The following is a 27,998-nucleotide window of genomic DNA, read 5'->3' as shown; positions in this document are numbered from 1 at the left end:
TACTTAAAGGAAAATAAGCAACAACTGTGTTAAAAACATTTATTTACTTTATACATCTTTACAGTTCTTTCGTTGTCAGACACAGACCATAATAGTCAACATTTTTCCATCAGATAATGGCAGGACCGGAGGGAATGCATGACAAGTGGCTGCAGGAATGTGTCAGGTTCCTGTCCATCGATGTGTCGACAGGCTTCATACATGGTTGTCAAGCAAAGCCTCGAGGAGTCTCGAACTGTTTGTAATCGCAGTTGTTACCACGATAAATTTATAACCTGAAAGAAAAAAAAACAGTAATGTGTGTTAATATAATTTGGTTTCAGGTTTTTGGATTTTCATAAATAAACCACATGCAGCAACAGGAGAAAATGCTTCATTTTACAGGTCTGTAATTGTTGAATAATTTCAAAACAGTTTCATGCAAAGAAGACATTAATTACTGGAAATGAGTGTTCAATATATACATTTCCAGTTTATTAATTCAAATGAACTGTTAACTGTGTAACCTTGGAGTCTTTTAGTCAACATCCTCTACACTACTGATAATATTAAAAATGGAAAAATATCTAACCTCAAATACTTTTAATTGACATATTTGTGTGCCATGACAACTACATAACTGAACAGAGAGCATGACAGCTTTTATGGACATGATGCCCTTTCTCTGCTAATTATTGTGAATCAGCAGCAGGTATTTTTTAGTGGAGGACACGTTTAAACCGTTTCAAGAGACAAAAGGACTTCACTACGTCTTCCATAAAGCACATCAATAAGGAGAAGGTCAGAAAACAACAAGGCTCCTACCTGTTAGATGACTAATCAGGACAGCTGAAGTGAAACTAAACTACAAACAGGAGCAACACTAGCAAGAAGAAAGGAGGAACCTAAACGTTAGCCTCAGCGTTCGGGTCATCTTTACCTTTCTCTCTGCCCAGAAAACGTAAAGCCGAAATCTCAGAGAAGGTGCAGCCGCCGAGGAACATGACCAGGATGATGCGCTGAGCGTCGTTCTTTGCTTTTGAATCGGCTCCGCTGCCGCCTGATGAGAGACAGAAAACCTTCAGCACTCGTCAATTCAACGCAACTGCATGTAGGTTCACTCTTGCTGTTTAAACTGTGACTTAACCTGTAACAGCAAACTCATGTCCGTTCAGCAGCCTGGTGACTTCATCGAGCCCCGTCCAGCCGTCTCGCTCCAACACCTACAGATGACATACACAGCAGGAATGAGAGAGAACAGTTTCATCACCTCTCATTGATTCTCTGCACAGAGAACAAACATCCTGTTGAATAAAAGAATCACCTGCTCGATGAGTTTGCAGCTCAGAGGGACGTAGGCGCCGCTGAAGATGTACGCCATGTCTCGTGGGACACGCAGGTCGTATTCTTCATCTGACTTTGGCACCTTTACACAAAATATGATAATAGGCTTACTACTGTACAGCATTTTCAGTTAAAATACCATCTGCGTGACCTGCTGTAACATGATGAAAGAGCTATCAGAAAGTTGTTGATAGTTTACCAGGTTGAGTTTTCTGCTCAAGGCTCTGAAATTGCTCTTCTTTGCCAGAGAGGAGAAGGCGTCTGTCAGCTTTCCTGGAAAATAAATATTAAAAATCATCTGGACAGTTTGGTGCCAATTTTAAGATTTCTACATTAACATAAGCAAAAATAATTCGGCTATTTCTTAGAAACGAGAGACATAGAGAGATATCGAGGAGCCTGTTTCACCTGCGGTTTTGTCGTTGACCAGTTTGCCCACTTTGGTCTCCATAACAGTGAGTGTTTCCCCTGGTTGCTGCTCCACCAGCAGCCCCAACTGCCTCAGGTTGGCAAATGTGAGCAGGTGGTCGATGCCGTAGCTCTGATGAGGTCAATGAGAGACAATGTTATACAGTAGACCAGTGGCTTCAACAGGGGTTAAGGGACCAGCAGGGGTCCAGGTTAAAATGAGGACTTTAGAACTGTGGGTTGTATATCTCACTGGTCAAGACATTCTTCCAATATGTGTGTGTGTTGCATTTCCCTTCACATGTACAATTTTCTTAAGTCAATTCTCTCCCAGTGCATGGAGAGGTGGGTAATCACCATCATCACCTTTTCAGTGGATATGGTGAACATGTTAGCAAACAGCTTTGCAGAGCAACATTATCATTCATTTGGAGTCGTGTTTCTGTCCAGCTGGTGAATCTAAGTCCAGTATTCACTCTCTTTTAGCTCTGTTTTTGTTCTCCACCAACTCCTGAGGGAAATATCTGGCTGCTACTTATTTTTGGGAGACTGAAATAGTTGTTTCTGTTGTACTAATGCAGTCCAGTAAAATCATACTGCATGAGAAACATCGAGTTTGGACAATATTTGACAGGAAATCTCAGTAATTTCTTAAAGTAAATGACTGCCGTTGCACATTTTTACAAATTTGAACTTTGTCAGACAGATGTTGAATCTCACCTGCAGGTACTGTGCTTTTAATGAGCGGTAATCTTTTGGCAGGAGTCCTGTGAAAAAATACAATCACATACTGTTGATAGATGATGAGAATAACGTGATTCTGTCTTAATTATACATTGAGACAACTCACCGTTTTCTGTGATAGACAGAAGACAAAGCAGTCTCAGACTTTCTATCATGGAGACCTTGAGAAAAGCAAAAAGTAAAACAGGAAACAGATGTTTTTTAGCGTGTTGTTGCTATTGTACTTGTTCATATATTAGACTCTCTTTAGACAAACCCACCTGTCTGTTGATGTGCTCCTCTATGAAAGAAATGCATTCACGGATTTCGAATCCTTCAAGTAAAGCTGGAAGAAAACAAGACATCGAGATTTTTATGAATAACAACTGAATTGAACTGAGCTAAATCCAGATGTAACAAACATAAAGTGTGAAGCAGAGAAATCTTACAGTGTTCTGTCTTCAGCAGCTCCTGGAAATCCTGCTTTGTCTTCTTCTTCATTATTGATTCACTGGCACCGATGTCTGAAAGAGAACAAGCTCTTCAGCGAAGCGGCTTCGCAAATATTACGTAAAATATATACGACAATCGATCCGATGTACATCACTCAGCTTAAACACTCACGAAGGCTCAGGAGCCGATGTTCCTGTTTTAACCCTTTTAGTTCCTCCGACACAAACGTCTTCATCTGCTTTATGTCCATCCCCCGACGCTTCTGTGGAGTTGAAAAGAAAGAAAAACTGAGAAACCAGTATCGGTTGCTTGAGTGAACTTAGTTTCAACGATGGATGATTTGCTCACATCGTAAGCAGTCTGGAGGTTCCTGGCTTTCTGACTGAGAAAGCTGAAGACGTTGGAGAAATGTTCATTTCTGATTTCATTGAAGACCTGAAAGAGTTCAGAGAGACGTTTTAAAAGTAAAATCATGATGAGATGAAGAGATTCCGCAGAGGACGACTCGCCTCTTATAATAAACCCTACCTTGTCCTGAGAGTTCAGCATGACTTTTAAACTTTTTTCAGAGGAAGTAACTTCAGGCCCAAACTCCACACAACCTGCAGGACAAACGCTGTGATGAGACACTCGAGCATCCTGAACATTTACTCTCCACAGGTTGCACTGATACCCACCACATTTGATTCTAAATATATCATCCACAAGTCCTTCATACACCACTTGTGAGCACAGAGGAGTGACGAAATCCACATCTGCAAAGATAACGACAGTAGGAAACAGTTATGGAGAAGATCTGCAACCATTGGTCAGTCAAAGGAACATTAAAGATGATATTTGACGTGTGCTCTAGGACACTATGATGGACCTTTTCCCTGTTTTCTGATGTTTTATTGACTAAATGATAAAATGATGATGAAAATAATGGTTATTTGCATCTCTAATAGGGAGGAAAAGCATGTCCTGCACTGACAGAAGGGTACGTGGCTCCTCACCTCTATCAATAAGAAAAACATTTCCTATTTCAGCATGCTGAGGCTTTTGTTCTCCCTCTTCTATCTGCTCCCTCCACGACTCGTACGCCATCTGATATCAGACAAACAGACAGAATCAATGGCAGTTCAATCCTTCATCGTGCACATACTTATCGCAGTGGATCTAAGGGTTAAACATGACATAACAGTCTTTGGTCTTTACCTTTGAATATCGTCCGATCCCGTAGACCTTTGAGAACGGGCCGTAAAGGGAGTGAAGGAGGTGCAGAGCGCTGCCGGCTGTCCTCACCCAGCGCTGGTCGCCTGCCTGCAAAAACACACGTGGAATAATTTGGTTAAATATTGTTTACTGAGATTAATAATACTGCATGAACAGGCTCCAGATGAGCTCAAAGCTTCAGATATGTGAAATCAATTTCAGAGGGATTAGTAAACATTGATACCAGCAGTTTCACTCATGATGCTTTGACTTGTTGAGTGGTGATTTTAAAGGTGTTTGTGATGTTTTAGATGAAATAAAAAATATAGTTTTGATCAGTAAAGTAATAAGCTGTTAAAATGTTTACTGTGTGATGAAATTGACTCTGATGCATCTGTGCTGGTACGTGGCTGCTGCAGTACGAGCAACTTTTAGATTTTACTCACTTATACAGTAGTTCACATCATCACATGATCAATTACATTAGTGCTGAAACAATTAGTCTATTTTAGTAACATAATTATCACTTAAGTCATTTATAAATGAAAAATTCTCTGGTTCCAGCTTCTCAAAAGTGAAGATTTTCTGCTTTTCTCTGTTTTATCTGATTGTAAATTGAATGTGTTTCAGTTTCAGACAGAAAACACAATTTAAAGAGTAAATTTAAAACCCCTGAACGTGTTGTCTTTACTGACCTCTAGTGGTTAAACTTCCCACCCTGCTGCAGGGATGTATAGATGTACTCCAGGACCCCACGACATCACTAGTGGATGTGATTACAGGTGCAACGATGCACATTTCTGACCACACAAACACAACCACGCCCATGAGTGGTGCTGGGTGAGGTCAGAGAGGAGACGGGCTTCACACTTTCAGACAGAAAGTGCAGCAAAACCCTGATATCCAGCCTGGTGTTAAGTTAGCCTACTCTTTGTTATTGCAGCTCTAATTAGCATCATCATAGAGAGTGTGAATGTTTGAGAACAGGTAAAAAGCACCGATATACAGTATGTAGGGTACTATCATGTGTCTTTTTTAAATATAAAGTTTTAAAGAGCAACTAGAGCTGCAATGATCAGTTATTTAATCCAATGACTAATCATTCAGCAACTATTTTGATTCATCGTTTTAGTCACTTTTCAAACAAAAATGCAGAAATACTCTGGTTTCAGCTTCTGAAATGTGAAGATTTGCTGTTTTTCTTTGTCATATTTGACAATGAACTAAATATCTTTGAATTTTGGACTGTTGGTCAAACAAAACAAGAGGACGTATGATTGAAGATGTCGCCTTGAGCTGTGGAAAATTATAACAGGCATTTTTTGACACTATTTTCTGACAATTCACGGACGAAACAATTGAATAAATAACCTTTGTATTAACCGATAACAGCAGCTCTAAGCTCAATATTATTTTTCTGTTTAATAGCTGGCTGCCGTTTTGTGAACTTGTCTTCTGACTCATTAAATTGCAGACATTTGGCACTTGATCGGTGGGATTTTCAGACACAACGTGCATCATTTACCAGAAAGTTGTCTCGAAAGAATTCTGGGAGCTCCAGACTGATGATGTCATCGTCTAGTGGAAGGAGGTAGAAAGCCCATTCGTCTGTCGTCACGTCTGAGAAAACACAAAAACAAGATTCACGTCTCCTCTGATCATCAGCCTCTAAAAAACAAAGTGAAGTAAAAAAAACAAGCACCTACCGCCATAGATCCCCTGCTCCTCCAGCACCGCCTCACATGCATAGAACTGGATGACAGAAGAGGGTCGGCAGGTTAAGTATCAATAACTAGTATCAATAACTCGATCCAAAACAAATCAGAGCAGAATATGAAAAACACAGCGGAGCAGTAATTACCTTCTGAGGGGTAAATATTATCTTGTATCTTCTAAATTTCCCTACTGCTTTGTCTGCATTGGCCACATCTGGAATAAGAAGGAAAACAGAATGAAATACACCTGAAATTACCTGAAGGATCCACCTGGAATGATTTAGTGGGTTAATTCTGCTACATGTAGGTAAAGCAGTGTATTGTTTTCATGCAAGTGCCAATACAACGCCTGAATTTCAGTGAGAAATATATAAACATACTTCTCAAAAATGTGTTTAAAATTGTGGTAGTTTTGATTCAAATCTGAAACTGTCTGATCAAAAATTAAGTAAACAAGATGAACTGTTGCTCTGATAACACTGATACAGCACTGTGACAAAAATGAAGCTATGTGATATGACAAAAAAATCATAATAAAAAAAATCTAACTGTAATTAGTATTAAAATATTTAGATGTATATTTACATCTCTGCTGTTAGAAGCAACTGTAACTCTGTCATTTTGAGTTTATTTTTTTTTTAATTTTTAATTTTGAGTCAATTAGAGTTTAAGAAAATGTACCAATAATAGATAAGTTAAAAAAAAGTTATTTTTCTTAAGTTCCTAAATACTAAATATGTGCGTACTTGTGGTACGTAAAACTGTATTTTTAATAATCAAATCAAACTGATGACAACTAGAGTTCAGACTCTTCTGACTCCTCACATGTTTTAAACGGAGAACAGAATTGCAACTTTATTTAAGCATTTACAGTATTCAATTAAAATATATTAAATGATAATATTGAGCTTTAACTGAAACTTTAATTTAAAAAAAACAAAAAAACTCCAGCTCTACTTACCACATATCCACTTCACAGTTTTTATTCTTGGCCGGATCAGAAAACAAAGCCTGTAAGACATGAATGTCACAATGTCAAGCAGTCATATCAGGTGTGTGTGTGTACTGTATATGTATATATATATATATATATATATTAGGAGTGTGACGGCTGCAGGACTCACTGATCTGAGGTGCTGATTATTGGTTTATATTCCACTTTGTAGAGTTTGTCGACTTCATGTTGCTATTAAAAAACAAACAAACAAACAGACAAAATATTTGAAAAAAGAAAAACATTAGAATTGTAGTTTTCACGACAGGAGTCAGAAAAGTGACATTTGATGAGATTCACCTTTAGTGTTGAAACATTAGCGATACGATCAAGCGGGCTCATCAAGTCCGCCTCGATGAAGAGATCCTTCTTACCGGGAAGCTGTGTGATGAAGAGCGGAGGATGAAGAGGAAATCACTCAAAAACACTCACAAAGAAGATTCTTTGTCTACTAAATGGAAATATTTGGCAAATGTTGCAGAGTAAAAACATGCATTTTCAGTCTTAAACAAACATGAAGTACAAAAAAGAGTCTACAAAATAAAGTGCTCATTAAATGTAGGAATTTTTCTGTACTTGTGACACAATCACAGTAAAAATATCCCTTACTTTTTTCTTTTTAGGAACTGACAGGTGTGTTTTAATTTGATTATACAGGTTCTGCTTGGTAAAGAGGTTTGACGGCTACATTTAGGAACAAACTGCAGGTGATGCAAAATAATATTATTCTCTAATTATTAAATGCATCCCCTCGAACTCAGAAGGGTAGGACTACTGTCAGTATAGTGCAGAGTAGAACAACAGAAGCTGCATCATAATAATAATTAATTATTAATATTATCAATGGTTATGCTCCTCAATACTCAGATAACAACAGTCCATACTCAGCATAACTATGATACCAGGGTGTGTTCATGTAAAATGCCTCCAGGGAAAAATATAGCCAGAGGTTCCTTTTTTTAAATTGCTGACATGTTGTGGTTCAATCCTCCACTACACATCCAGTTTTTAAAAAAATGAGAGGAGCTAATAGAAGTCAAGTTAGGACTTATTAATAGATCAGGCTCATGTATTTATAATGAAATCTGCAATTAGTTACTTTAGTTGTCCTTGTATTTTGATGTGAGAGTTATTATCTTTTACATCTTAAAGTGTCTTTTGGATTTCATGATTGTATTGTTTAGTTTTTATGTTAAATGTCTTGTGCTTCTTTGTCTTTTAATATCTTGGAACCATGTTTAAAATAAGTGTTTTCACTTTAACATGTGGATTTTTTTGTTTGTGTGTCTGTTAATCCATAAATAAAAATCAGTCAATCGATCAATTTCCTGTAATAAATCACCAATAAATACATGATGACATGCCGGTGACATCCCTGGTGGTGCGTCTGTATAACCGGCTTGTTCCTACCTGTTCCAGCAGGTAGATGAGCTGATCTCTGGCCAGCCTCTTGAGCAGAGAGAAGTCAGGGAGCTCCGGGGAATCTCTCCTGGCACTGTGAGCCATGCTGGAGCACAATCACTCACCCACTCACACACAAAAAAAAACCACACTAACTCTAAGAAATGTAATGACAGGCTAGAGAGAGGCTACAACCAACAGAGACACGTAGAAGTGCAGCGGTTATCAGATCAGCTAGCTAAATTAGCTTGAAAGCTAAAAACACACCCTTCACATCTCACGTACTTTCAAGACTAAAACTAGCGTCAAACATTCTGACATTAAAGTGGAAATAATCTCGCAGCAATATGAAGTAAATGTTCGAAACCGGAAGGTGAGCATTAGGTCGAAACATCAATAAAGATGCGTTTAGTTGAGATTAACCGTTACCTGCTTCCGTAGCGACATAAGCGGAACTGATCAATCGTCAGCTGTTTCAGTCCGAACACCTCAATAAACGGACTGCTACACTGTTGGTTTGTAGGAGAGACGCAGGAGCAGCTGCTTGTTGTCGCTATATGTAATTTTTCACAATGAGTACAGACGCGGTTTTACTGTTAGAAACGGTTAATTTTGCTGCAGAGAAACATCGTAACCAGCGACGTAAAGACGTAGATGCGACGCCGTACATCAATCATCCAATCGGTAGGCTTGTTGCTGCTGCCGAATGTTTACATAAGTCGACTAGGAAGTAAGAACACCGCAGAGCTGCAACGATTAGTAGATTAATTGATTATGTGCCAACTGTTAAATATATCGCGAACTATTTTGATAATCAATTAATCGTTTAGAGTCATTTAAAAAAAGAAAATATCCAAAGTATTATGAGCTTGATATAGTTACAGTATTGCAGTAAAAGTACATAAGTATTATGAGCTTGATGTAGTTAAAGTATTGCAGTAAAAGTACATAAGTATTATGAGCTTGATGTAGTTAAAGTATTGCAGTAAAAGTACATAAGTATTATGAGCTTGATGTAGTTAAAGTATTGCAGTAAAAGTAGTGGTTTGGTCCCTCTGACTGATATATTATTATATATGACATCATTAGATTATTAATAGTGAAGCATCAGTGTTAGAGCAGCATGTTACTGTTGTAGCTGCTGGAGGTGGAGCTAGTTTACACTACTTTATATACAGTTAGCTGGTTTAGTCCAGGTTGGAAAGGTTGGAAACCACTGGCTTCATCTTTAACAGTGTGTTGTATTTTAAAAGCTTGTTATCTTATCCATTGTGTCAAAAAAATAATTTTGCAGTACAATAGATTGATTTCTCTCTCTGATACTTTTAAGGAGTAGCGAGAATCCTCAGCCATGAAGGAGGCGTCACAGAAATCGAGGTTTTGCAAGTACGTCATCAGTTCTTATCAGTTTATTCATTCAAGTCATATCTCTTACAGTGTTTTTGTATTACTAAGCCTGTGTATTGTGTGTGTGTACTGTCTGTTCCTGCAGGCCGCTCTGCTCCACGACACCGTGGAGGACACCGACACTACTCCTGCTGAGCTGGAAGCAAAGTTTGGGCCAATCGTGGCTCGCATCGTAGAGGAAGTGACGGACGACAAAAGTCTCTCCAAACAGGAGAGGAAGCGTCTGCAGGTGGAACACGCGCCCCACCGCAGCCACCAAGCCAAACTGGTCAAACTGGCTGACAAACTGTATAACCTGAGGGACCTGAACCGCTGCACGCCTGTCGGTCAGCACCTCTCTGTCAATGTTTTTATATCTGAGTCACTTTAGGGGTGGATTTTTATCTTTTTCAGGATTTCAATCAATCTATTGTTAGTTTAAGTTCATTTTATTCTTATCATCATGTCATGTACTCTCCCTCCTCTGTGTGTGTTTGGCAGGTTGGACAGCGGAGAGGGTCCAGGAGTATTTCGAGTGGGCCTGTGCAGTGGTGAAAGGCCTGAAAGGAACCAACTCAGCTCTGGAGGAGAAGCTGGAGGAACTGTTCAGACAGAGAGGAGTTCAGCTCTGATGACACAGCAGCACTACAAGAAGAGTCTATTTAAGTTCCATATTTCCATTTATAAATGAATAACATATAAATAAATCATATTTCATATACATTTTGGTGATGATGGTGTTACTTATTCATGGTGTTTCCAAACCTAAAACATGAAAAACTGATAAGGAGAAAAAAGTAGAAACTATTTATATTTTATTTAAGGATGCAACGCATAATCAAATTAAATACACAAATTCCATATCATATACTGTTATTAATTATATACTGTTGGCATATACTGCTGTTTCTCTGCTGAACTGTAATAAACTAACAAACGGAACTATTTATCCAAAACCATAATACTATATATTACATACTGCATCACTGCACAACTGTATATCTTTGTAAGCTCCTCACAGTTAATTCATATCCTGTACATAACTATTTATAATTCATATATAGCCATTCCATACCATACTGTTCATTTATAAGATGTATATATATTAGAATAGAATGGATTTTTAGTGGAGTAGGAGACATCTTGTGTCCAGCGGGTAAACTTGTGAGATTAACTATATTTACACGTTTATAGATCCTGGATTTTTTAAATGAGGGACAAGAAGGTGTAGATATAATTTAAGGATTTTCAACTTATATGTGTGGAAAAAACATATCAGACACACATGATTAGTCAAAGTAGAGTGTTTTATATATATATTAAACACATGTCTGGAGGGGATCTTTAACTCGATTCAGCTGTTTTATTTATTTTATGTATTTATTTGTTTTATTCGTACTTTATTTAATTTTCTTTCTGTTTCTAATGTGTTGTTTGTGAACCCCCCAAACCGACTGGCATTTTGTTCCCAAGTATGTACCTCATGTTCATTCATGTAATCAATAAACAGACATAATAAACACAGGTGGAGTGTGTTCCAGGTCGGGAGGAAACGTCTGTCGGAACAAACCCGCTTCCGGTCCGCTCACACTTTACAGAGCTAAACTTCCGGTTGTTAGAAGAAGCAACAACGAGCTCGTTTCTTGTACAAGTGAAATACTAGTTTTTACTGATATTTAGGTGATATCGTCGACCAGGCAGACATGTCTAGTCGCGAAGCCCTCAACATGAAGCTGCCACCGATCCAGTCCACGGCCGGAGCCGTTCCGGTCCGGAACGAGAAAGGTGAGCCGTTAATTAGCAAGCTAATGCTAACAGTAGCTTAGCGTAACCTCAACTCTATATACAAATAGTAACACGATAAATGAGTCTCAAATCATGAGGAGAGATTAGCTACTTATGCTAGCTGCTTAATGCTGATATAGTATTATGTATTTACATTTTATGCCACTTCACACTTCTACTTAATTGCATGTCAGAGGGAAATGTTGTGTTTTTACTTCACTACATTAAAGCACAGGTTCACAATTTTTCAAGTCTGTCTTAAAACAACAGTCAGGAGCCCGAATGAACATTGAAACGTTTTTCTTGCAGTATTCCTGTTCATACTGACCATTAGAAGATTCCTTTATAACGCACTTACAATGGAAGTGGAAGCATAATATTTTTCTACCGTTAATGTATTGACCAATTGTTTCAGCTCTTATATCAGCTTTAAAAACCAAATTAGTGGAATTAGCTGGAAAAGAATAAAGTAGTTAATTAATAATGACCCAACAAAAAAGTGTCAGCATAAATAATAACATTAATTAACTTTTTGCAGAGTTGTTGTACTGAGCAGTTGTGTTTTATGAAGGTGTCATGATGACAGTTTTTGGAGATTTAGGCAAACCTCTCTATAATTAGGCAACAGGGACGGGAACACCTCGCTTTAATAAGCTAGTAATCAATATTGTTTCATCTCCTAGGTGAGCTCTCCATGGAGAAGGTGAAAGTGAAGCGATATGTGTCAGGTAAACGTCCCGACTACGCTCCGATGGAGTCGTCGGATGAGGAGGAAGAGGACTTCCAGTTTGTGAAGAAGGGAAAAGAGATGGAGCCAGAGCTGGAAGTGGAGGAAGAGGAGGTCTCTGACCCACGTCTCAAACGTTTGCTCAACCGCGTCTCTGAGGACGTGGAGGAGAGGTATCACACTGAAGATTTGATTCAAGAGGTTTTAGCCTCTTCAGAACGACATGATTTGATATAAACACTAAATTTTGTGAAGCTCATCGACCTCATTGCTTTCTGTTTCTTTCTGTTCAGGCTTGCGAGACACAGACAGATCGCAGAGCCTGAAGTTGTGGTTGAGAGCAGCGAGGACTCTGACGAAGGAACGTGGCACCCAGAACGTGAGGAGAGTAGCGAGGAGGAAGAGGAAGAAGAAGAAGAAGTCGATGATGAGGTTCATATCTGTTTATAACTGTTTTATGTGTGTTTTTTCTCAGTTATTTGACTCAGTTGTTTTTAAGAATTATATATTAAGAAACTAAGTTTTTAACGTGGACTTTGTCGCTCTGCGCAGGAAATTGAGAGGAGACGAGCGATGATGCGGCAGCGAGCCGTAGAACGAAAGAACGAAGAGATGGAGCTCATGGAGCTGGAGGAGGAAGGGAAGTCTGGTGAGGAGTCGGAGTCTGAGTCTGAATATGAAGAATACACAGACAGCGAGGACGAAGCAGAGCCGCGACTCAAACCCGTTTTCATCCGCAAGTAAGAGCTGAAGAGAAAGTTTCTGTAAACAAACGTCAAATCATAATCCATAAACGTTCAAACAGCTTTCTGTGTAAGATTCTCATGCTGTTATATACACAGCAGCAGAAGATATGCATTGTTGATTAAATATGTATCAGGCACATTAAAATAGCAGCTGTAGCTTAACTTTAACAAGCCTTATTTTTTAGAAAGCGACTCCTGAAATCGTCATCACATAGAGAGAAGACGTATCACTCTGTCAGAGTCGTCGGAACTGCAGAAACATTCACGATCGTACACTGACGTTACAGAGTGGAACATCTTCCCTCACATGGTCTGGAGCGCAGACACCGGCTGCAGACAAACACACAAACCAAGCCAAGTTGTATTTGGGCACGTTGTCAAGTTAATTAGTCAATTAGAGACAGCTGATGACCTGCCGCCAGCCACGTCTTTTTAAGGAAAGTGACAGTCAGCGTTGGCTGAAAAATGAGAAGCTGCTACCTGAAGGAAGAGAGAGGAGAGATAACAGGTTTTGGCATCAGACTAGAACAAATCCACTGTACTTTCCTGGTGTCACTTGCTCCGACGCGCCCAAGTGGCCTAATCACATTCACACACTTTCATATGCAGCAGGTCGAGGTTAACAAGACAAGTACAGTAAAGAAAAGATTGGCTTTGGAGCAGCTTTATTTTAGCTGATTGGATCCATTTACCTATAACTGGATTGATTGGAAGGCTTGGGACGTGTCCACTGTTCATTAATTGGAAGTTTTTATTTAGTGCATGATGTTAAGTGAGAAATAATTACAGTAAAGTGTGCGTTTTTTAAAATAAAACCACTCAAATCAGTCTTTTGTTTGTTTATATTTGGCACATGACAACAATAAAAGCAGGGATATAAAGCAACAGCATGGAAATGACATTTTTCTCATCACGTGATGTTTAATCGGCGTCGTCTCTATGTGTGTGTTCTGTGTCACAGGAAGGACAGAATAACGGTGGCGGAGCGCGAAGCAGAGGAGCAGAAGCAGAAAGAGCTGGAGGCCGAGGCCAAGAGGCAGGCGGAGGAGCGACGGCGCTACACCCTCAAGATCGTGGAGGAGGAGGCCAAGAAGGAGTTCGAGGAGAACCGGCGCACGCTGGCCGCTCTGGACGCTCTGGACACTGACGGAGAGAACGAGGAGGAGGAATACGAAGCCTGGAAAGTCCGCGAGCTGAAACGCATCAAGAGGGACAGAGAGGCCCGAGAAACGTGAGTAAACACAGATTTTAAAGGGTTCACTTTATGATGATGATGATGTCAGTAAACACAGCGCTGGTGTCACTGATGACGATAACGAGTGGTGTTTGTCCGCAGCATGGAGAAGGAGAAGGCTGAAATCGACAGATTCCACAACTTGACGGAGGAGGAGCGCCGGGCCGAGCTCCGCAACAACGGCAAACTCATCACCAACAAAGCCAGCAAAGGCAAATACAAGTTCCTCCAGAAGTACTACCACAGAGGAGCCTTCTTCATGGTGAGTCATTCTTAACACGGCTGCAGTTTGGATTGAACACATCAGCAGTAATCCAAAATCTAGTTAACTTTCAAACACAACAGAGACAAGAAAGTGTCTCAACTTCTCTTTTCTGATGTCTGAACTGATTGTTATTTATCTGTTTATACTTTCCGTCTGATCTTATTTGTATTGTTCATTCTTTATTTTTTATTTTAAGTATTATTTGCAAGTTTTCTGATTTTTACATTGTAGCATGAGCTGCTCTCTTGGTCAGGACACAAAAGACATTTAGAATCTCAGTGATACATTCTCCTGGTTAAATTAAGCCTCTGATCATGTGAATGAAATCTCAGATGTATTGTTGTAGTTTAACATTCACATCAATCAGTTCTTTTTCAAGGTAAACCTAAGAGCCGGACTGATGCAGCAACAGGGCTGATATTAGCATGTCACAGATGTATTTGTGTATTTGTTGGTTGATAAGTAACAGACATTGCAGTGCAGAAATGTTAAAGATATGTTTATGTTTTTATGATATTTAGAAACAGCGTCTCCATTACATCGATTCCCCACCAGAGGGCACCGAAGAGTTTTTCTCTTTAATCATTTTAAAGTCTCAATTATCAGTCTCAGATCGGCCTCAGAAATCCAGATCAGTTGTTTACTGTGACATTTTTATTACTGTTTATGTCATTTATGTGTTGCATTGATCCTTTAATTGTTCCTTTGTAAAGCTTGATGTGGTGTCGAGTTACAGACAGGAAGTCATCATTAGTAGTTTTGGGTTCAGGTCTCTCATTGGTCTGTAACTGTCAACATGATCTGTGTTTCAGGATGAAGAGGAGGACGTCTACAAGAGAGACTTCAGCGCTCCGACTCTGGAGGATCACTTCAACAAAACCATCTTACCCAAAGTCATGCAGGTCAGCTGCTTTCACTCACATCGCATCTGTGTTACATGTTGTAGTTTAGACTGTACAACAGAATCATCACAGAACCAGGATCTATTCATCCTGTATGTTTGGTCTTAAAAGCAAAAGCTGTTTTATGTGATGGTGGGAACAGCGCTGCTGCGTTAAAGGAAGAAATGTGGCTTTTTTAAAATACTGTTAATATGCCACAAACAATATGTACCAAATGTATAATTCCATGTCTTAACATTTTTTTCCTTTTTAACACACACAACCCAAGAAATCATGTTTTTTAAAATTCTAATTCTAAACCAGTTGTGCCTCATTTCCTCTTAATTTAGTCTGATACATTTCACCTCTGCACATTTTCAGATCTCCACAAAACTCAGAACAGAAATAATGTTCTGTGACACTACAGAATGTTTTGTCTTGTCTTCAGGTGAAATGTCTGAGTTGTATCTGCAGTACAGCTGCGTTCATGTCAGTCAGATGGACGGGAAAGATCCTCACGTTTACAACTCGTTAGCGTTCACGTCATATTGACAGAATGGGAGTTAGACTTGTTTATGTTGCCGCTGTCACATCCAATCATATTAACCAAGTTCAATGACCCTAAATCATCCATATTTCTGGCTATTTTTGAACAAATTAACACAGATGTGAATCATTTCATCATCGTCTTTTTTTCTAGTTTATTTGTGTACGTCAGGTTTAATAACCTTGAACTGTAGCACGTGTGGAAGTGTTTCTGCTAAGTTGGAGACATCGTAGCCGTCAGATATTCCTGATACGTTCGACTCATTCTCTGATTTGACCTCTTCGTGTTTTCTTTTCCCCTCATAAGGTCAAAAACTTTGGGCGGTCTGGACGCACCAAGTACACCCACCTGGTGGACCAGGACACCACGTCGTTCGACTCGGCCTGGGCTCAGGAGAGCGCTCAGAACAGCAAGTTCTTTAAGCAGAAGGCTGCAGGAGTGAGAGACGTGTTCGACCGGCCCACAGTGAAGAAGAGGAAGACATAAGACGTGAAGCCGAGGACTCGCACACGGCTTCAGAGGACTGAGACTTTGTTTCGTAGAAGAAAAGCAGCGAATTGACTGATTCTATCGTTGGGATGATGAGTTTTATTCACTGGGAAAAAGCGCCGTCGTTTAAAAGACTTGATTCCATGTTGACCTAAGATAATAACGTTGATAATAATCTACGATACAGTTACAACTTTTCTTTTTTACAAGTTAAGATTTCTGCATTTTCAGGAGATACAGGGAAAATGAGTGAAATCACCTTTATTGTCCTTTTCAGTTTTAAACCCTCAGAAAGTAAAGCAGCGGGTTGTGATGTTATTTTGTAAATATCACCTTCAGTAAACAGATTCTTGTATCGATTTCCTGCATTTCCCCTTTTTTTCTCTTCCATATTTGTGAAAGTACATGTTGTAACTTGATTTGTATGTGAATAAAACTTGTATTTTCACCATTTTCTAAACTTTTTTACAGAGAGAACAGGCAGAATGAAAGGAAAAGACATGCCCGGTGTTAACTTTTATTTAAAAAAAAAAAAAAAACAGAGTAAGTTAGAGCAACAACAGTTTAACCGCCGAGTTCTTCTGACTTGATGAGTTCTTCAAAACAAAGACGTGAAGCAGTCCAGAGTGTGAATGTAGTTTGTTCAGTTGGTCAGAGCCACCAGAGCTTCCACCACGTTCCCCATGTGTTCCCTCAGACTGCGCTCCGCCACGTTCCTGGAAATCTCCATCTCTGACATCTGCACATAAAACATCACAACGTCAACCAAACGATAAACTGATGATAAACTGAGACGAGGTTAAGATAAAGAATGCAAATGTTTAACTAAATTGGAAATAGTCAAACAATGAACAAGTGTGATGCATTAAGGTGTCTGCAAATGTTTTGTTTTTGTGTGATCGACGGTCCAGAATCCAAAGTTTATTTTAAGTTTACCATCATGTACGACACATAAAAGCTTCAAATCTGAAAGCTCGTTATTGATTAGTCGACTAATCGTTGCAGCTCTGATTTGAACCTCCTGATCATTTGTGTAATTCTGATTCTTTAGTTCCAGTGAAGTGAAATCTTAATGATATTTTAGACAACAGTTTGTGTTTGATGCCCTCGTGCACTAGTTCAGCTCCATAAAGAAATGTTTTTCCTGCAGAGCACCGACCTCGACCCCACCCGACATGTCTGTGATGAACTGGAATTTATCTGTAATCTGCGAGTGATAATTTGTGAGACATGAAACGGACCCCAGACCTCATCACCCAGCGTCAGTGATGGACCTCATGAATGCTCATCCTGCTGAAAGCCTCATCAGAAGCAGCAGATTGATGCCCACAGCTTAGGAATGACATGTTCTACTGTCAAATACGGATGTGATGTTCTGGTGTCTACATACATTTGTCCATTCTTGTGTACTTTAAAAAAAAAAACATTTACAGATGTGTGATCCCAAACTTACAATTAGCTCAACGTCCTCTTTCTTGATGGTGACTTTAGCCAACTCTTTTTCTCTGCAAGCACAAAAACAAAACAAGGTTCAAAATCTGGTGAAAAAACCCTCAAACTACAGATTAGAAGTGTCACTACTTTCTCATAGATGAAGAAGCAACATATAAAGGCTGTGAGGGTCACTGATCTCACCTTTCCTGTTTGGCTTTCTGTTCTCGTGACCTTCTGTCTCCGATCACTGACATGGCCTGAAAGAAGAGATGGTGTTATTCATACAACTGTCAGAACACAGAACATGTGATGAGCATAAAAATCCTTTGATTATTAAACAGAACATGGACAGGACGTGTTTTTCACGTAAATTTTATTCAACTTTAAGGATCTTAAATGTAAAATTATTAATTTTTAAATAAAGGACAGGCTGCTTGTATGTTTGTATGACATGTATCCAGTATCACGTATTATAAATATGGTTGCTTCAAAAACTGTTATCTTAAATTTTATGAGTATGAGTTGACTCCTGGATAAGAAACAGCACAGCTGGGAAATATACTGATATTTACATTTTATCATCAGCTACTAATTGTATTGTTTTATTGTTTTTTTTTACAGTAATTCTAATCATACATACATTTTTTGTCCAAATTAACAATACAACCAATTACTTACTGATATTTCTCCTATAGTTATTTGTGAAATATTTGAGGATGCCAGTTGAAAACCCAACAGGTGACTTTCCATTTCTGAACAGGTATCATGATGAGTGATTTAATAAAGACATCTAGACTTGTCTCAAAATTTTAAGTGGAAAAGCAGCACAGATTACTCTCTGTAATTACACAATACTATATACCATAACACATATTTTTCTAGGGCTGCAACTAATAATTATTTTCATTGTCAATTAACAGTTTTACTGTCAATCATTTTATAATAGATTCGTTTTTTGGTCTGTAAAAAGTAAGAAAATGGTGAAAAATGCAGAAATTAATCATCTCACGACCTCTCAGATTTATCTGCTGACTCTTTAGAGGGGCCCCACCCCTAGGTTGGGAACCACTGGACTAAACTAGCTAACTGTATATAAAGTAGTGTAAACTAGCTCCACCTCCAGCAGGTACAACAGTAACATGCTGCTCTAACACTGATGCTTCACTATTAATAATCTGATGATGTCATATATAATAATATATCAGTCAGAGGGACCAAACCACTACTTTTACTGCAATACTTTAACTACATCAAGCTCATAATACTTATGTACTTTTACTGTATTAGAGTTTTTCATGCAGGACTTTTGCTTCGAATAGAGTATTTTTACACTGTTGTATTGGTGTTTTTATTTAAGTAAATAATCTTAATACTTAATACAGAAAACTGTCAATGTTGGTTCAATAAAGCAAAGAAAAAAAAGGTGAACAGATTAGCATTTAGCCGCTAAGTCAACTGTCAACTGTGCTATTAACAAGCAAACGCTAACTGCCAATTAGCCCGCAATTATCAAGCAAAATTAAAATAGAACTATAAGGTAAATGTACACTTAAAGCAAAAAACTAAATAAAAGCACATGGTTTGGTTTGAGTGAAGCCAGCAGTGGCCGCATGTCTGCCGGCTAACGTTAACGTTAGCTCGCAGCTCTCACCGTCTCTAAATCAGAGCTGGATATTTCTTTCTCCTCCGCGTAGTCCGTGACCCTCTCCAGGTCCGCGGCTCCGCTGTCATGTTTTCGAGGTTTTTCCGCCGGTTTTCCAGTGCAGTTTTCATCGGCTTCCAGGTCCAAATCAACGTCTCCCTCTGCCGCCATGTTTGCTACAGTGAGGCCGGAACAAAGAGGAAGGTTCCTCTCAAACGTCGGAGGGACAATTGTGTAGTACCGGAAGTGAAGAGCTATTTAAAGAATACGCAGATTTTTTTAGAGAGCATGTTGTATTTTAACCAACTACTTAAAAGAACCGAGTATAGCGGAGATCATTTAGTTGTTTTTTGTTTGTTTTGTTTTATTCTACCAATCTACTGCTTCACACTGTAGTCCGATAGGTGGCGGTAAGGAGCCGTTGAGCTGTTTGCTAAACGCCAATAAAACCACAGAAGAAGAACAGGTGAATTTAGTATGATTCTGAACCAGTCCTGACCAATGTTAAATCAATGATTAGCAATGTAATACATAAATAATCCCATCCAAAATATTCTATAACAGGTAGACTGTCTGTTTGATGTCAGTAGGACTCCTCTCTGCCACACTGAAAAGAAGTAAAATATAAAGTAAAATCTAAAACCTACTTTTTGTCAAAAACTACAGAGCCTGGGTGGGGCCACGGAGAAACAAAACAAAACAAATTTGTGTTCTGTGCTCTCAAATTAATAATTTGTGCTTTAAATTTAAAAATCTGTGCTCTCAATTTAATAATTTGTGCTCTCTTATTTATTTTCCTATAATTTTTATATATCTACTATTCTTCTATTTTATTTTGCTTTATGTGCTTTTACATGTTTCTCTATAGATTCATTCATTGTCGGTGTACTCCTGTGATCTGCACTTTGGGTTTAATGTCCAGCTGAAAATGAAACTTTGGGATAATACTGAAATTGGTTAATATTTACGTTAATAAAATCTGTCAAAAGTCAGCAGATTGCCTTGCAGGTTGCTTCACAACAGCAGAACAACAAATACTCAAACTCACACCTGACAAATTCATTTATTTCATTCATGGAATTTATCCAAAGTTGATGAGCTCATAATATTTTGACTATGACAAGTTTCACTTTGTTCAGCTTTGGATTTAGGTGTTTCAGGAGGTGACAGAATATACTTTAGGTTTGAAATCATTTTAGAACAGTACAGCAGGGCTTAATTAGGATGTTTCTGTGAAAAGAAAAAAGTCACAATTTATATTCACATACACAACAATGATGACATATGAATATTTTTTTTAAAAAGGTTACAGTAGGCAGTTACTCTGCATATATCACATCCTGTACTTTTATTACATTCAGTATTCAGTGTTGGACCTGTTAAATACTGAGCTTATGTCAAGTTCGACTCACATGAAAGGATCATTTATATGAATTTTTTACATTAAGGTTATGATGAAGTAATAGTAACTCAGGCAGAAACATTTTGAGAACACAAAGGTTAAAAAGCAAATACGTTTACATATTGTTATGCCATAGTAAAATTAATGTAAACCAACCGCTGCATGAAAGGCAGGAAAAATACCAAATCAATACACAGCAGCATAGTTTGAATGCATGTTTTGTGTGCTAAAAAGACACTAGAATTAACTTTAACAAAAGTAGAGTGGGTGAAGTGTTATTCCCCAGAGATACAGGTTTCATTCTAATAGATCTCATAAACTACTGCAGCACTTCTTTGAGAAAATCCACCAAAATCATAAAAATCCATCAAGCTCAGTGGGACATACTGGATTCTCTGGGAATGTAGGTGCATTTTGTCATCAATAATAACCATCATAACTATAAATTCATCATAATCTTTGTCTAAATACCAAACATTTAGTTAATTCATTGCAACTGAGTGACTCATGTTTTTCATTTTTGATTTAAATTCTGATTTGATCAAATATTAATCTTAAGTTAAAGATAATACATTAATTTGTGATCTGATTTACCTGATCTAATCATTGCCTGAGAGATAGAGAGAATACACAATAACAGGATTATGTGGACGTTTAATTGTCTGGATTACTGAATCACTCCTCGTTTCTATTCCTGTCTGTGATAAGAGGTTTACTTGTACTGTAATAGAAATAGTCCTTCATTGAACTGTAACAGATTTCCTGCGTCTCCAGACTTTTCCAGCCCTTTCGTGTGCTTGAGCTTTTTCAATCCGCCAACCTTAATCAGATTAAGGAAAGAGAAACCTGCTCGTGTCTTCACCCCGAGCAGGACTGAAAACCACATCAGTGTTTTCTGGTGTTCCTGGTTCATTCTTGAGGAAATATGTGTGGCGGCGAGAGGCCGGAGGGATGGCATCAGTGAGACACCGCTGTCATCACACCAACCCCTTCATCCTGCTCTATGACTGATGGTCGTCTCGACTGCGGACGTTTAAAGCTCTCCTCATCTCAGACCTCAGCGACGTGATGTCAAGACGCTTCTGTCGAGCCCAGGTGAGACACTGCAGCATGCAACGCTTTGTGGTGGTCGAACAAAAAGCTAAGAGGATGAAAGCATGACAGAAAGCTCTCAGTGTGGGAAAACATAAACAACAGGTAATACCAGCCAATCACACGACACGATCACACAACACACACACACGTGGGTGTGTGAAAATGATCTGTGACATTTTGGGAAAAACACCTTCATGTGTGATTCCTACATGAAGGTTTAAGAATAAAAGACTGAAATGAAAGAGCAGTTTACATGAATCTACATCTGCAGGACAAATACTGAATACACAAATGTATACATCTTTATGCCCCATAACATACAACTGACAGGGTATTATGATTAAAAAGCTTCTATAATTATATAATTTGCTATGAAGACACATTTATTTAATGTTAACATGCAGACAAACTGCTAATAAATTAATGTAAACAAATACACCCAGAATACTGTGAGAATTGGTAACGTGTTGTTGCATTTGTAGGTCATAACTGAGAAAAACTACGAAAAAGAAAATACACAATATCATCAAAATTATGTCAACATCAGAATATTCAACCCATATATTACATGTGATAGTTTAACTTATAAAACCATGGGCATTAATGTGCTGCTATAACAGCCTTAAGAGCATTAGAGAGGTCAAACACTGATGGGGGGTAATAAGGTCTGGTTCCAGTTCATCCCAGAGGTGTTGGTTGGGGTCAGAGGTCGGAGCTCTGTGCAGTGACAGTCCAGTTCTTCCACACCAAACTGGGAAAATCATTTCTGTATGGAGCTGGCTTTGTGCACAGGGTCATTGTCATGTTGAAACATGAAAGAGACACTAAGTTTGAAGCACGCTGTCGTCTAAAATAGTGGTTCCCAACTTTGTACTTTTTCATGTGAAACACGGATACTTTTACCTCCTCACGCCTCTAAAAATCCCACATTTAAGACAAATTTGCTCACAGTTCATGTTCACACCAAGGTCCAGTCTGTAATGAGGAGGTCTCTAATAAGTATTGCTTCATTTTATAAGGTATCAAGCCCCAAAAGTCAGGAAGCACTGGTCCAGAATATCTGTGCATGCTGTAACATTAAGTATCCCCTCAAGACATGTTTTAAGATTTATATAGAATACTCTGAATAGAATCCTTAAAGTTACATCTACTCCTTCTCCCTCATTAAAAATTCAAGAATCTACGAATATGCAAACAGCTTTCAATTCAGAAGTTTAACTGCTGGACACAAGATGTTTCCTCCTTCACTGTAAAGTCTATTCTCAGTGTTTCAAGTTTCCACATCACACCTGTGTAAGTTGAAACTGATCGGCTTCCAAACTAGTTGTGATGTCACAATCATGCTCATAGGTAAATTCAGATTTTTAAGACCAAAGATACGCAAAAGTGTGAAGACACCGGTGTCCACATACTTTTGGCCATGTATAGTAAAACATACAATAACCGGTCAGTATAAAAAATATTTGTATCTAAAAATATCTGTTTAAAATCAGGTCTTGACCTTCTTTGTATTTTTCACCGCATGTCAATAATTTCAATCAATATCTGAGTTTAGGAATGTTGCACAGATTAAATATCTCTCTGGAATCTATTAATAATCTGCCATCAACCTAATTCCTGTGCACTCAGTCATGTCACAGTTTTATGAATGGGTACATTGTATTTCTATGTGAAGCCTGCGCTTCTCGCCTGCAGCTGCAGCATGTGAATCATTTACAACTTTTTATTTACCTAAAACAAGATTAAAAAAAAAAAACAACACTGGTCAAAAACCGTCGGCCTGAATTTTTGCTCAACAAGAATCGTAGATAAATAATGAAAGGATTATTTTTCTCGTCTTTTTTTTTGTAAACAAGGCCTGGATTTCAGCCAACTGTTATTGCGCAAGCCTATTGAAACCATAGATTGAACGCTTTCACTCAAGCGGTGATTTGCATCCTCTAATTTGCTTTTGTTTGTTCTCTCTGGCACTTCCTCCTCTCCCACAAGGCAGCAGCAATTATCTGAGAGTGAAAGGGGCCCCCAGGAATGCCGGACCGCGGCTGACTGGACCGTTCAGAGCAACATGTGTTTATCACGGGGACTAACTGCTGTACAACCGCTCATGTTGGAGGGAATTATCCAAAGTGAGACTGAGGGTGTTGTGTGAAGAACAATGAAAAACAAAATGATGCTTGTTTTTAAGCCAATGGGGACATTATTGGTCAAAAAAAATCATACAGTATACACTCACTGAGCACTTTATTGGGAACACCTGTGCAGTTTTTGCTTTTATGAAAAAGGTGCATCTGCTTTATGTTTATCATTGAGGTTTTAGTGGGTGATGATGGGAAGTGCATTATATTGAAAAATGTTCCTAATATTTTGCCCCCATCATGTATGTTAATGGGGGAGCAGGGGGGACAAAATATTAGGAACACCGCTAGATGAAAGGTCAGCGGGCCACCAAAGTTATTTTTAATTGATCTTGTGTTGCACATGAATGTTTGCACCAAATTTCATGACAACCCATCCAATACTTGTGGAGATATTTCATCTAAAACCACAAATGTGTGTTTCCAGATACAGATGAAGTCAAATGAGTCACCAACATGTGAAGGATTCATCTTCTGGAAACTCTGAATGTCTGTAAAAAAAATGTCACAGCAATCCATCAAACAGGTGCTGCTGTATTTCAGTCTGGACCAAAGAACCAAATCTGTCTACACATATGAATATTCGATCACATAGACAAACACCTTATCTAAATTAAAAATGAAGTGGCCACAGACTTGAACAACACTCAGCTGGCTGGATGAATAAAGATGTTTTTAGCTGTGCATGCTAGTTGTTCCTCCTCCTCGTATTTAGACGCTCCCCTGCTGTCATCGCCTCCTCTGACCAATAATCCCACAACATGTTGCTTTGCTGGAAGGTTTTGCGAGTCTTCATTCACTGCGTTTGTAAGTCCAAGCCTCTTAGCTCTTAGAGACTGAACCACGCTAACCGCTGAGGCTTCTTCTTAACCTCTTGTTATTGTTATTCACTTCCTAGAAAGCGAACCTGGACAGATAGTTTGCTCCGTTCTGGCTCTTCTGAAGAATTACTGCACAAGATTTTGGCTCAAGCAGCTTTTTTCCAACATGCCTGTTAAAAACAACTTCCTGTTCTGTGAAGCAGTTACACAGCGAGATAAACGGGACAGCAGCCGTCCTCATGGATCACTTCTGTCCTCATTACAATCATGAAACATCCGTTCCGAGTGAGAAATATGCCTCATAATTTACATGTGATATTTTACAGTTTCATATAAATTAGTTTTTGATTCTGGTATTATTGAAGATAATTATATAAACATACTGCAAACAACCATGAGTATATTGTACAAAATGAATAAAATTGCACATCACATGAAAAAAGCAGTTACTAGACCAGCGCAATCTGAGTGTGTGTGTGTATGTGTGTGTGTATTACAGGTATTCTTCACGTTGTGGGGACGTATATCTGTTTACACAGTCATGTTGTGGGGACTCGGCTCCCTTATGGGGACAAAAAGCAAGTCCTCTTAGCGTAAATCATTAATTTTAGGGTTATGTTAAGGTTAGGGTTAGGATAAGTCTCCAGGAAATGAATGTAAGTCAATGTAATGTCCTCTGAAGTCATGAAAACATGACTGTGTGTGTGTGTGTGTGGGAAGGGGGGTTACTGGGAGTTAAGGAGTCTGATGGCTCAGGGGAAGAAGCTTCTGCAGAATCTGGCAGTTCTGCACTGTAGGCCACATCACCGTAGGCCCTTCTGCCATCTTGCTGGAGGGTTATCCATGATAAGGATGAGTGGCATCCTCAGCAATGCTGGTGGCCTTGGTCAAGCAGTGTTTGTGTGATATGTCCTGAATGGATGTGAGTGAAGTCCCAATGATTTTCTCAGCTGACCTCACCACTCTCTGCAGGGACTTCCGGTCTGAGGCATTGCAGTCTCCACACCAGATACCGATGCTGCTGGTCTGTAGACTCTCTCTGGAGCCTCTGTAGAGTGTGGTGATGATGGGAGGGCAGAAAGTGCAACCACTGCTGGGCTCTCTTGGCTACAGATGAGGCGTTCAGGGTCAAGGTCAGGTTGTCCGTGATGTGCCGCTGATGTACAGTGGAGCGTGATTAGGGTGGTTGATCTCTTCGGTTTTGTCGACATTCAGGGACAGATTGTTTGTGTTGTAACAGCCCGCTAGTCATGTCACCTCCTCCCTGTGGAGCAGATCCCCGTCGTCCCGCATGAGGTCGACTACCATCGTGACATCTGCGTATTTTATGACGTGGTTCATGCTGAACTTGGCACAACAGTTGTTGGGTCATCAGGGTAAACAGCAGTGGACTCAGGACGCAGCACTGAGGGGAACCGGTGCTCAGTGACATAGAGTTGGAAGAGTTGTTTGTCTGTCTGTGATGAAGACCAGTAGCCAGTAAGAGGGGGGACGCTTGGGCCCAGTTTGCCCAGTTTGCTTACCAAGTGTTGGGGGATGATTGTGTGTATTTCTGTATGTATGAGATGGGTAAAAGAACTGATGAGAGTGATGAATCATAATTTGTTTCAGTTTTCTGCCTCATCAATAACTTCTGTCAGCCCAGATGACTTATGGGTATTGTAGTTTGGTCATTTTTGACAGTTATAAGGAACCATTTAGGCAAAGATTATAAAGATCTTTAAAAGAGGTATTGGCAACTTTTAGAGCCTCGACTTCTGTTTTGAGGGTTATTTTTATGGAGTGATGTGAAATTACTACGTCAAAGTAGGTATACATGTTTGTAGTTTATGGTTTTGCTGGAAAACAGTGAGAATGTACACTTAGTTTTGCAAAATTATTAAGAGTTTGGAAGGGTGTTTGCTATTTTGAGAGCTCCATTTCCAAAGGTGTTTGATTGATGTGCTGAAGTGAAAGATCTAAATTCAGCAGTTTAGACTGGGAAAGAGGTTGTAGTACAAGAACAATAGGCCTTTATCATCTGGCAGAAACAGCATTAATTAAAGTTCTATGCAGGATAAACTGTGTTTTGCAGGTTTAGATGCATTTCGGTGACAAATCACTGCTCGGTGAAGCCGGTATGTGGCGACGCCGCAGCTACTAATGTCCTGTTTGGACTGGTGAAGGTCATCCTGACTGAGAGGAGGGCTGAACAATGACGGGATTATCCCGGCGCCCCGCCCTGAACACTAACCCAAATCTAATCTGACTTTCTCCTCATGCACTCAGCGCTTTTTAACAGCAACCACACACATTGTTTCATTTCACGGCTGCAGGAAACAACCTCTGTATTTCTACTGTCTGTCATAGACCTTTAACATATTTCCAGCTCCAATTGTGACCAACAATGAGTTCCTTATTTCAACAACAAGCTATACATTCAGTGTTCTCACACACAAATGTAAACAAAATCCTGCATTGAGTGTATTTATGATTACAGTAAACTGAGATGATGCTGACAATGTGTGCAAAACAAAAAAAAACAATGACTGAACCTTAAAAGCAAACATCAAGTTTATGTTTTCAATATTATAAAAGACATATCTGATATCTGAGCTTTTAAAACGATCCTCTATCTTTCTATGATTTATTTTTATTTGCACAGAAAGAACAAAGAAAGAAATTGCACAGTGTAGATAGAAAAAACATCAGAAGACACTAAAAAAATAAAAATAAAAATCCTATAAAGGCCTGTCGAGTTGTTCTCCTCATGTCAGACTTACATTAAGAATGAGAATTACATATAAAAGCACACAAACAGCAGGAAACTTTGCAAGGAACAAGTCATGTTGTCAAAAAGCTTATTACAGCTTTTCATGTACTTATGCCGAACTAATGGACCTCCTCTAAATGTAATTGAAAGTTGTGCAGATCATCTGAAATCACTTAAAAGCTAAAATATTAGCCGCAGCTCAATATTATAATATTTCTTTGCCAGATGCCTTTTCGGCCTTCCATTAGAGCCCCCAAAAAATCCATCAGCATGTTTATTATTAACCTGTGAGCACATTTAATGCATCTAATGCCGCCTGCCTTTGTTGATTCCATCACAGACAGCCCTGCATCCAGTCTGCCCCACTTCAGGGTTTCTGGGTCGTAAATGCCGGCATGATAACTTGTTAGGATTACGGACGTGGCCTCTTTATCTAACTGACACTC

At 39.0% G+C, this 27,998-nt stretch overlaps 4 protein-coding genes across 4 annotated transcripts; 2 read left to right on the top strand and 2 right to left on the bottom strand.

Moving 5' to 3' along the window:
- Positions 1-25: 25 nt before the first annotated feature.
- vps33b (VPS33B late endosome and lysosome associated) lies at positions 26-8,780 on the bottom strand. Its single transcript, XM_067611127.1, has 24 exons — positions 8,641-8,780; positions 8,221-8,339; positions 7,111-7,191; positions 6,941-7,002; positions 6,778-6,827; positions 5,963-6,030; positions 5,808-5,853; positions 5,627-5,721; positions 4,105-4,209; positions 3,903-3,993; positions 3,585-3,662; positions 3,436-3,509; positions 3,256-3,342; positions 3,079-3,169; positions 2,904-2,978; positions 2,736-2,800; positions 2,582-2,636; positions 2,452-2,498; positions 1,732-1,864; positions 1,523-1,596; positions 1,304-1,405; positions 1,127-1,202; positions 920-1,039; positions 26-275 (listed from the first exon to the last, which is right to left on the bottom strand). The coding sequence occupies exons 2-24, from the start codon at positions 8,314-8,316 to the stop codon at positions 196-198; spliced, it is 1,851 nt and encodes a 616-aa protein (XP_067467228.1). The 5' UTR covers positions 8,317-8,339; positions 8,641-8,780; the 3' UTR covers positions 26-195.
- On the top strand, positions 8,649-10,320 carry hddc3 (HD domain containing 3). The gene is made up of 4 exons (XM_067611350.1): positions 8,649-8,895; positions 9,542-9,597; positions 9,704-9,944; positions 10,099-10,320. The coding sequence occupies exons 1-4, from the start codon at positions 8,784-8,786 to the stop codon at positions 10,227-10,229; spliced, it is 540 nt and encodes a 179-aa protein (XP_067467451.1). The 5' UTR covers positions 8,649-8,783; the 3' UTR covers positions 10,230-10,320.
- An 860-nt stretch (positions 10,321-11,180) lies between these two features.
- Positions 11,181-16,722, top strand: mfap1 (microfibril associated protein 1). Its single transcript, XM_067611227.1, has 8 exons — positions 11,181-11,382; positions 12,066-12,282; positions 12,403-12,541; positions 12,662-12,849; positions 13,817-14,086; positions 14,192-14,351; positions 15,167-15,256; positions 16,089-16,722. Exons 1-8 carry the CDS (start codon positions 11,301-11,303, stop codon positions 16,266-16,268), a joined length of 1,326 nt encoding a protein of 441 aa, XP_067467328.1. The 5' UTR covers positions 11,181-11,300; the 3' UTR covers positions 16,269-16,722.
- Positions 16,723-16,774: 52 nt separating this feature from the next.
- On the bottom strand, positions 16,775-19,570 carry hypk (huntingtin interacting protein K). The gene is made up of 4 exons (XM_067611473.1): positions 19,357-19,570; positions 17,907-17,962; positions 17,725-17,776; positions 16,775-17,010 (listed from the first exon to the last, which is right to left on the bottom strand). Exons 1-4 carry the CDS (start codon positions 19,516-19,518, stop codon positions 16,915-16,917), a joined length of 366 nt encoding a protein of 121 aa, XP_067467574.1. The 5' UTR covers positions 19,519-19,570; the 3' UTR covers positions 16,775-16,914.
- Positions 19,571-27,998: the final 8,428 nt, after the last annotated feature.

This window comes from Thunnus thynnus, chromosome 1 (assembly GCF_963924715.1).
Source record: "Thunnus thynnus chromosome 1, fThuThy2.1, whole genome shotgun sequence".
In the NCBI taxonomy this organism is placed as follows: Eukaryota; Metazoa; Chordata; class Actinopteri; order Scombriformes; family Scombridae; genus Thunnus; species Thunnus thynnus.
The sequence above is the reverse complement of the archived record's forward strand: the minus strand, read 5'-3'. Positions and strand labels throughout refer to the sequence as shown.

Excerpts from the sequence above, each read along its gene's own strand:
- vps33b (XM_067611127.1), bottom strand. The coding sequence starts at position 8,316 with ATGGCTCACAGTGCCAGGAGAGATTCCCCGGAGCTCCCTGACTTCTCT. Across the intron at positions 2,979-3,078 it reads ACATCGGCTCCTGAGCCTTC|ACATCGGTGCCAGTGAATCA; the intron begins GTGAGTGTTTAA and ends GTTCTCTTTCAG. Across the intron at positions 1,040-1,126 it reads ACATGAGTTTGCTGTTACAG|GCGGCAGCGGAGCCGATTCA; the intron begins GTTAAGTCACAG and ends GTCTCTCATCAG.
- hddc3 (XM_067611350.1), top strand. The coding sequence starts at position 8,784 with ATGAGTACAGACGCGGTTTTACTGTTAGAAACGGTTAATTTTGCTGCA. Across the intron at positions 9,598-9,703 it reads CAGAAATCGAGGTTTTGCAA|GCCGCTCTGCTCCACGACAC; the intron begins GTACGTCATCAG and ends CTGTTCCTGCAG. Across the intron at positions 9,945-10,098 it reads GAACCGCTGCACGCCTGTCG|GTTGGACAGCGGAGAGGGTC; the intron begins GTCAGCACCTCT and ends TGTGTTTGGCAG.
- mfap1 (XM_067611227.1), top strand. The coding sequence starts at position 11,301 with ATGTCTAGTCGCGAAGCCCTCAACATGAAGCTGCCACCGATCCAGTCC. Across the intron at positions 11,383-12,065 it reads TCCGGTCCGGAACGAGAAAG|GTGAGCTCTCCATGGAGAAG; the intron begins GTGAGCCGTTAA and ends TTCATCTCCTAG. Across the intron at positions 12,850-13,816 it reads AAACCCGTTTTCATCCGCAA|GAAGGACAGAATAACGGTGG; the intron begins GTAAGAGCTGAA and ends TCTGTGTCACAG.
- hypk (XM_067611473.1), bottom strand. The coding sequence starts at position 19,518 with ATGGCGGCAGAGGGAGACGTTGATTTGGACCTGGAAGCCGATGAAAAC. Across the intron at positions 17,963-19,356 it reads CCAGCTCTGATTTAGAGACG|GCCATGTCAGTGATCGGAGA; the intron begins GTGAGAGCTGCG and ends CTCTTCTTTCAG. Across the intron at positions 17,777-17,906 it reads CAGAAAGCCAAACAGGAAAG|AGAAAAAGAGTTGGCTAAAG; the intron begins GTGAGATCAGTG and ends TTGTGCTTGCAG.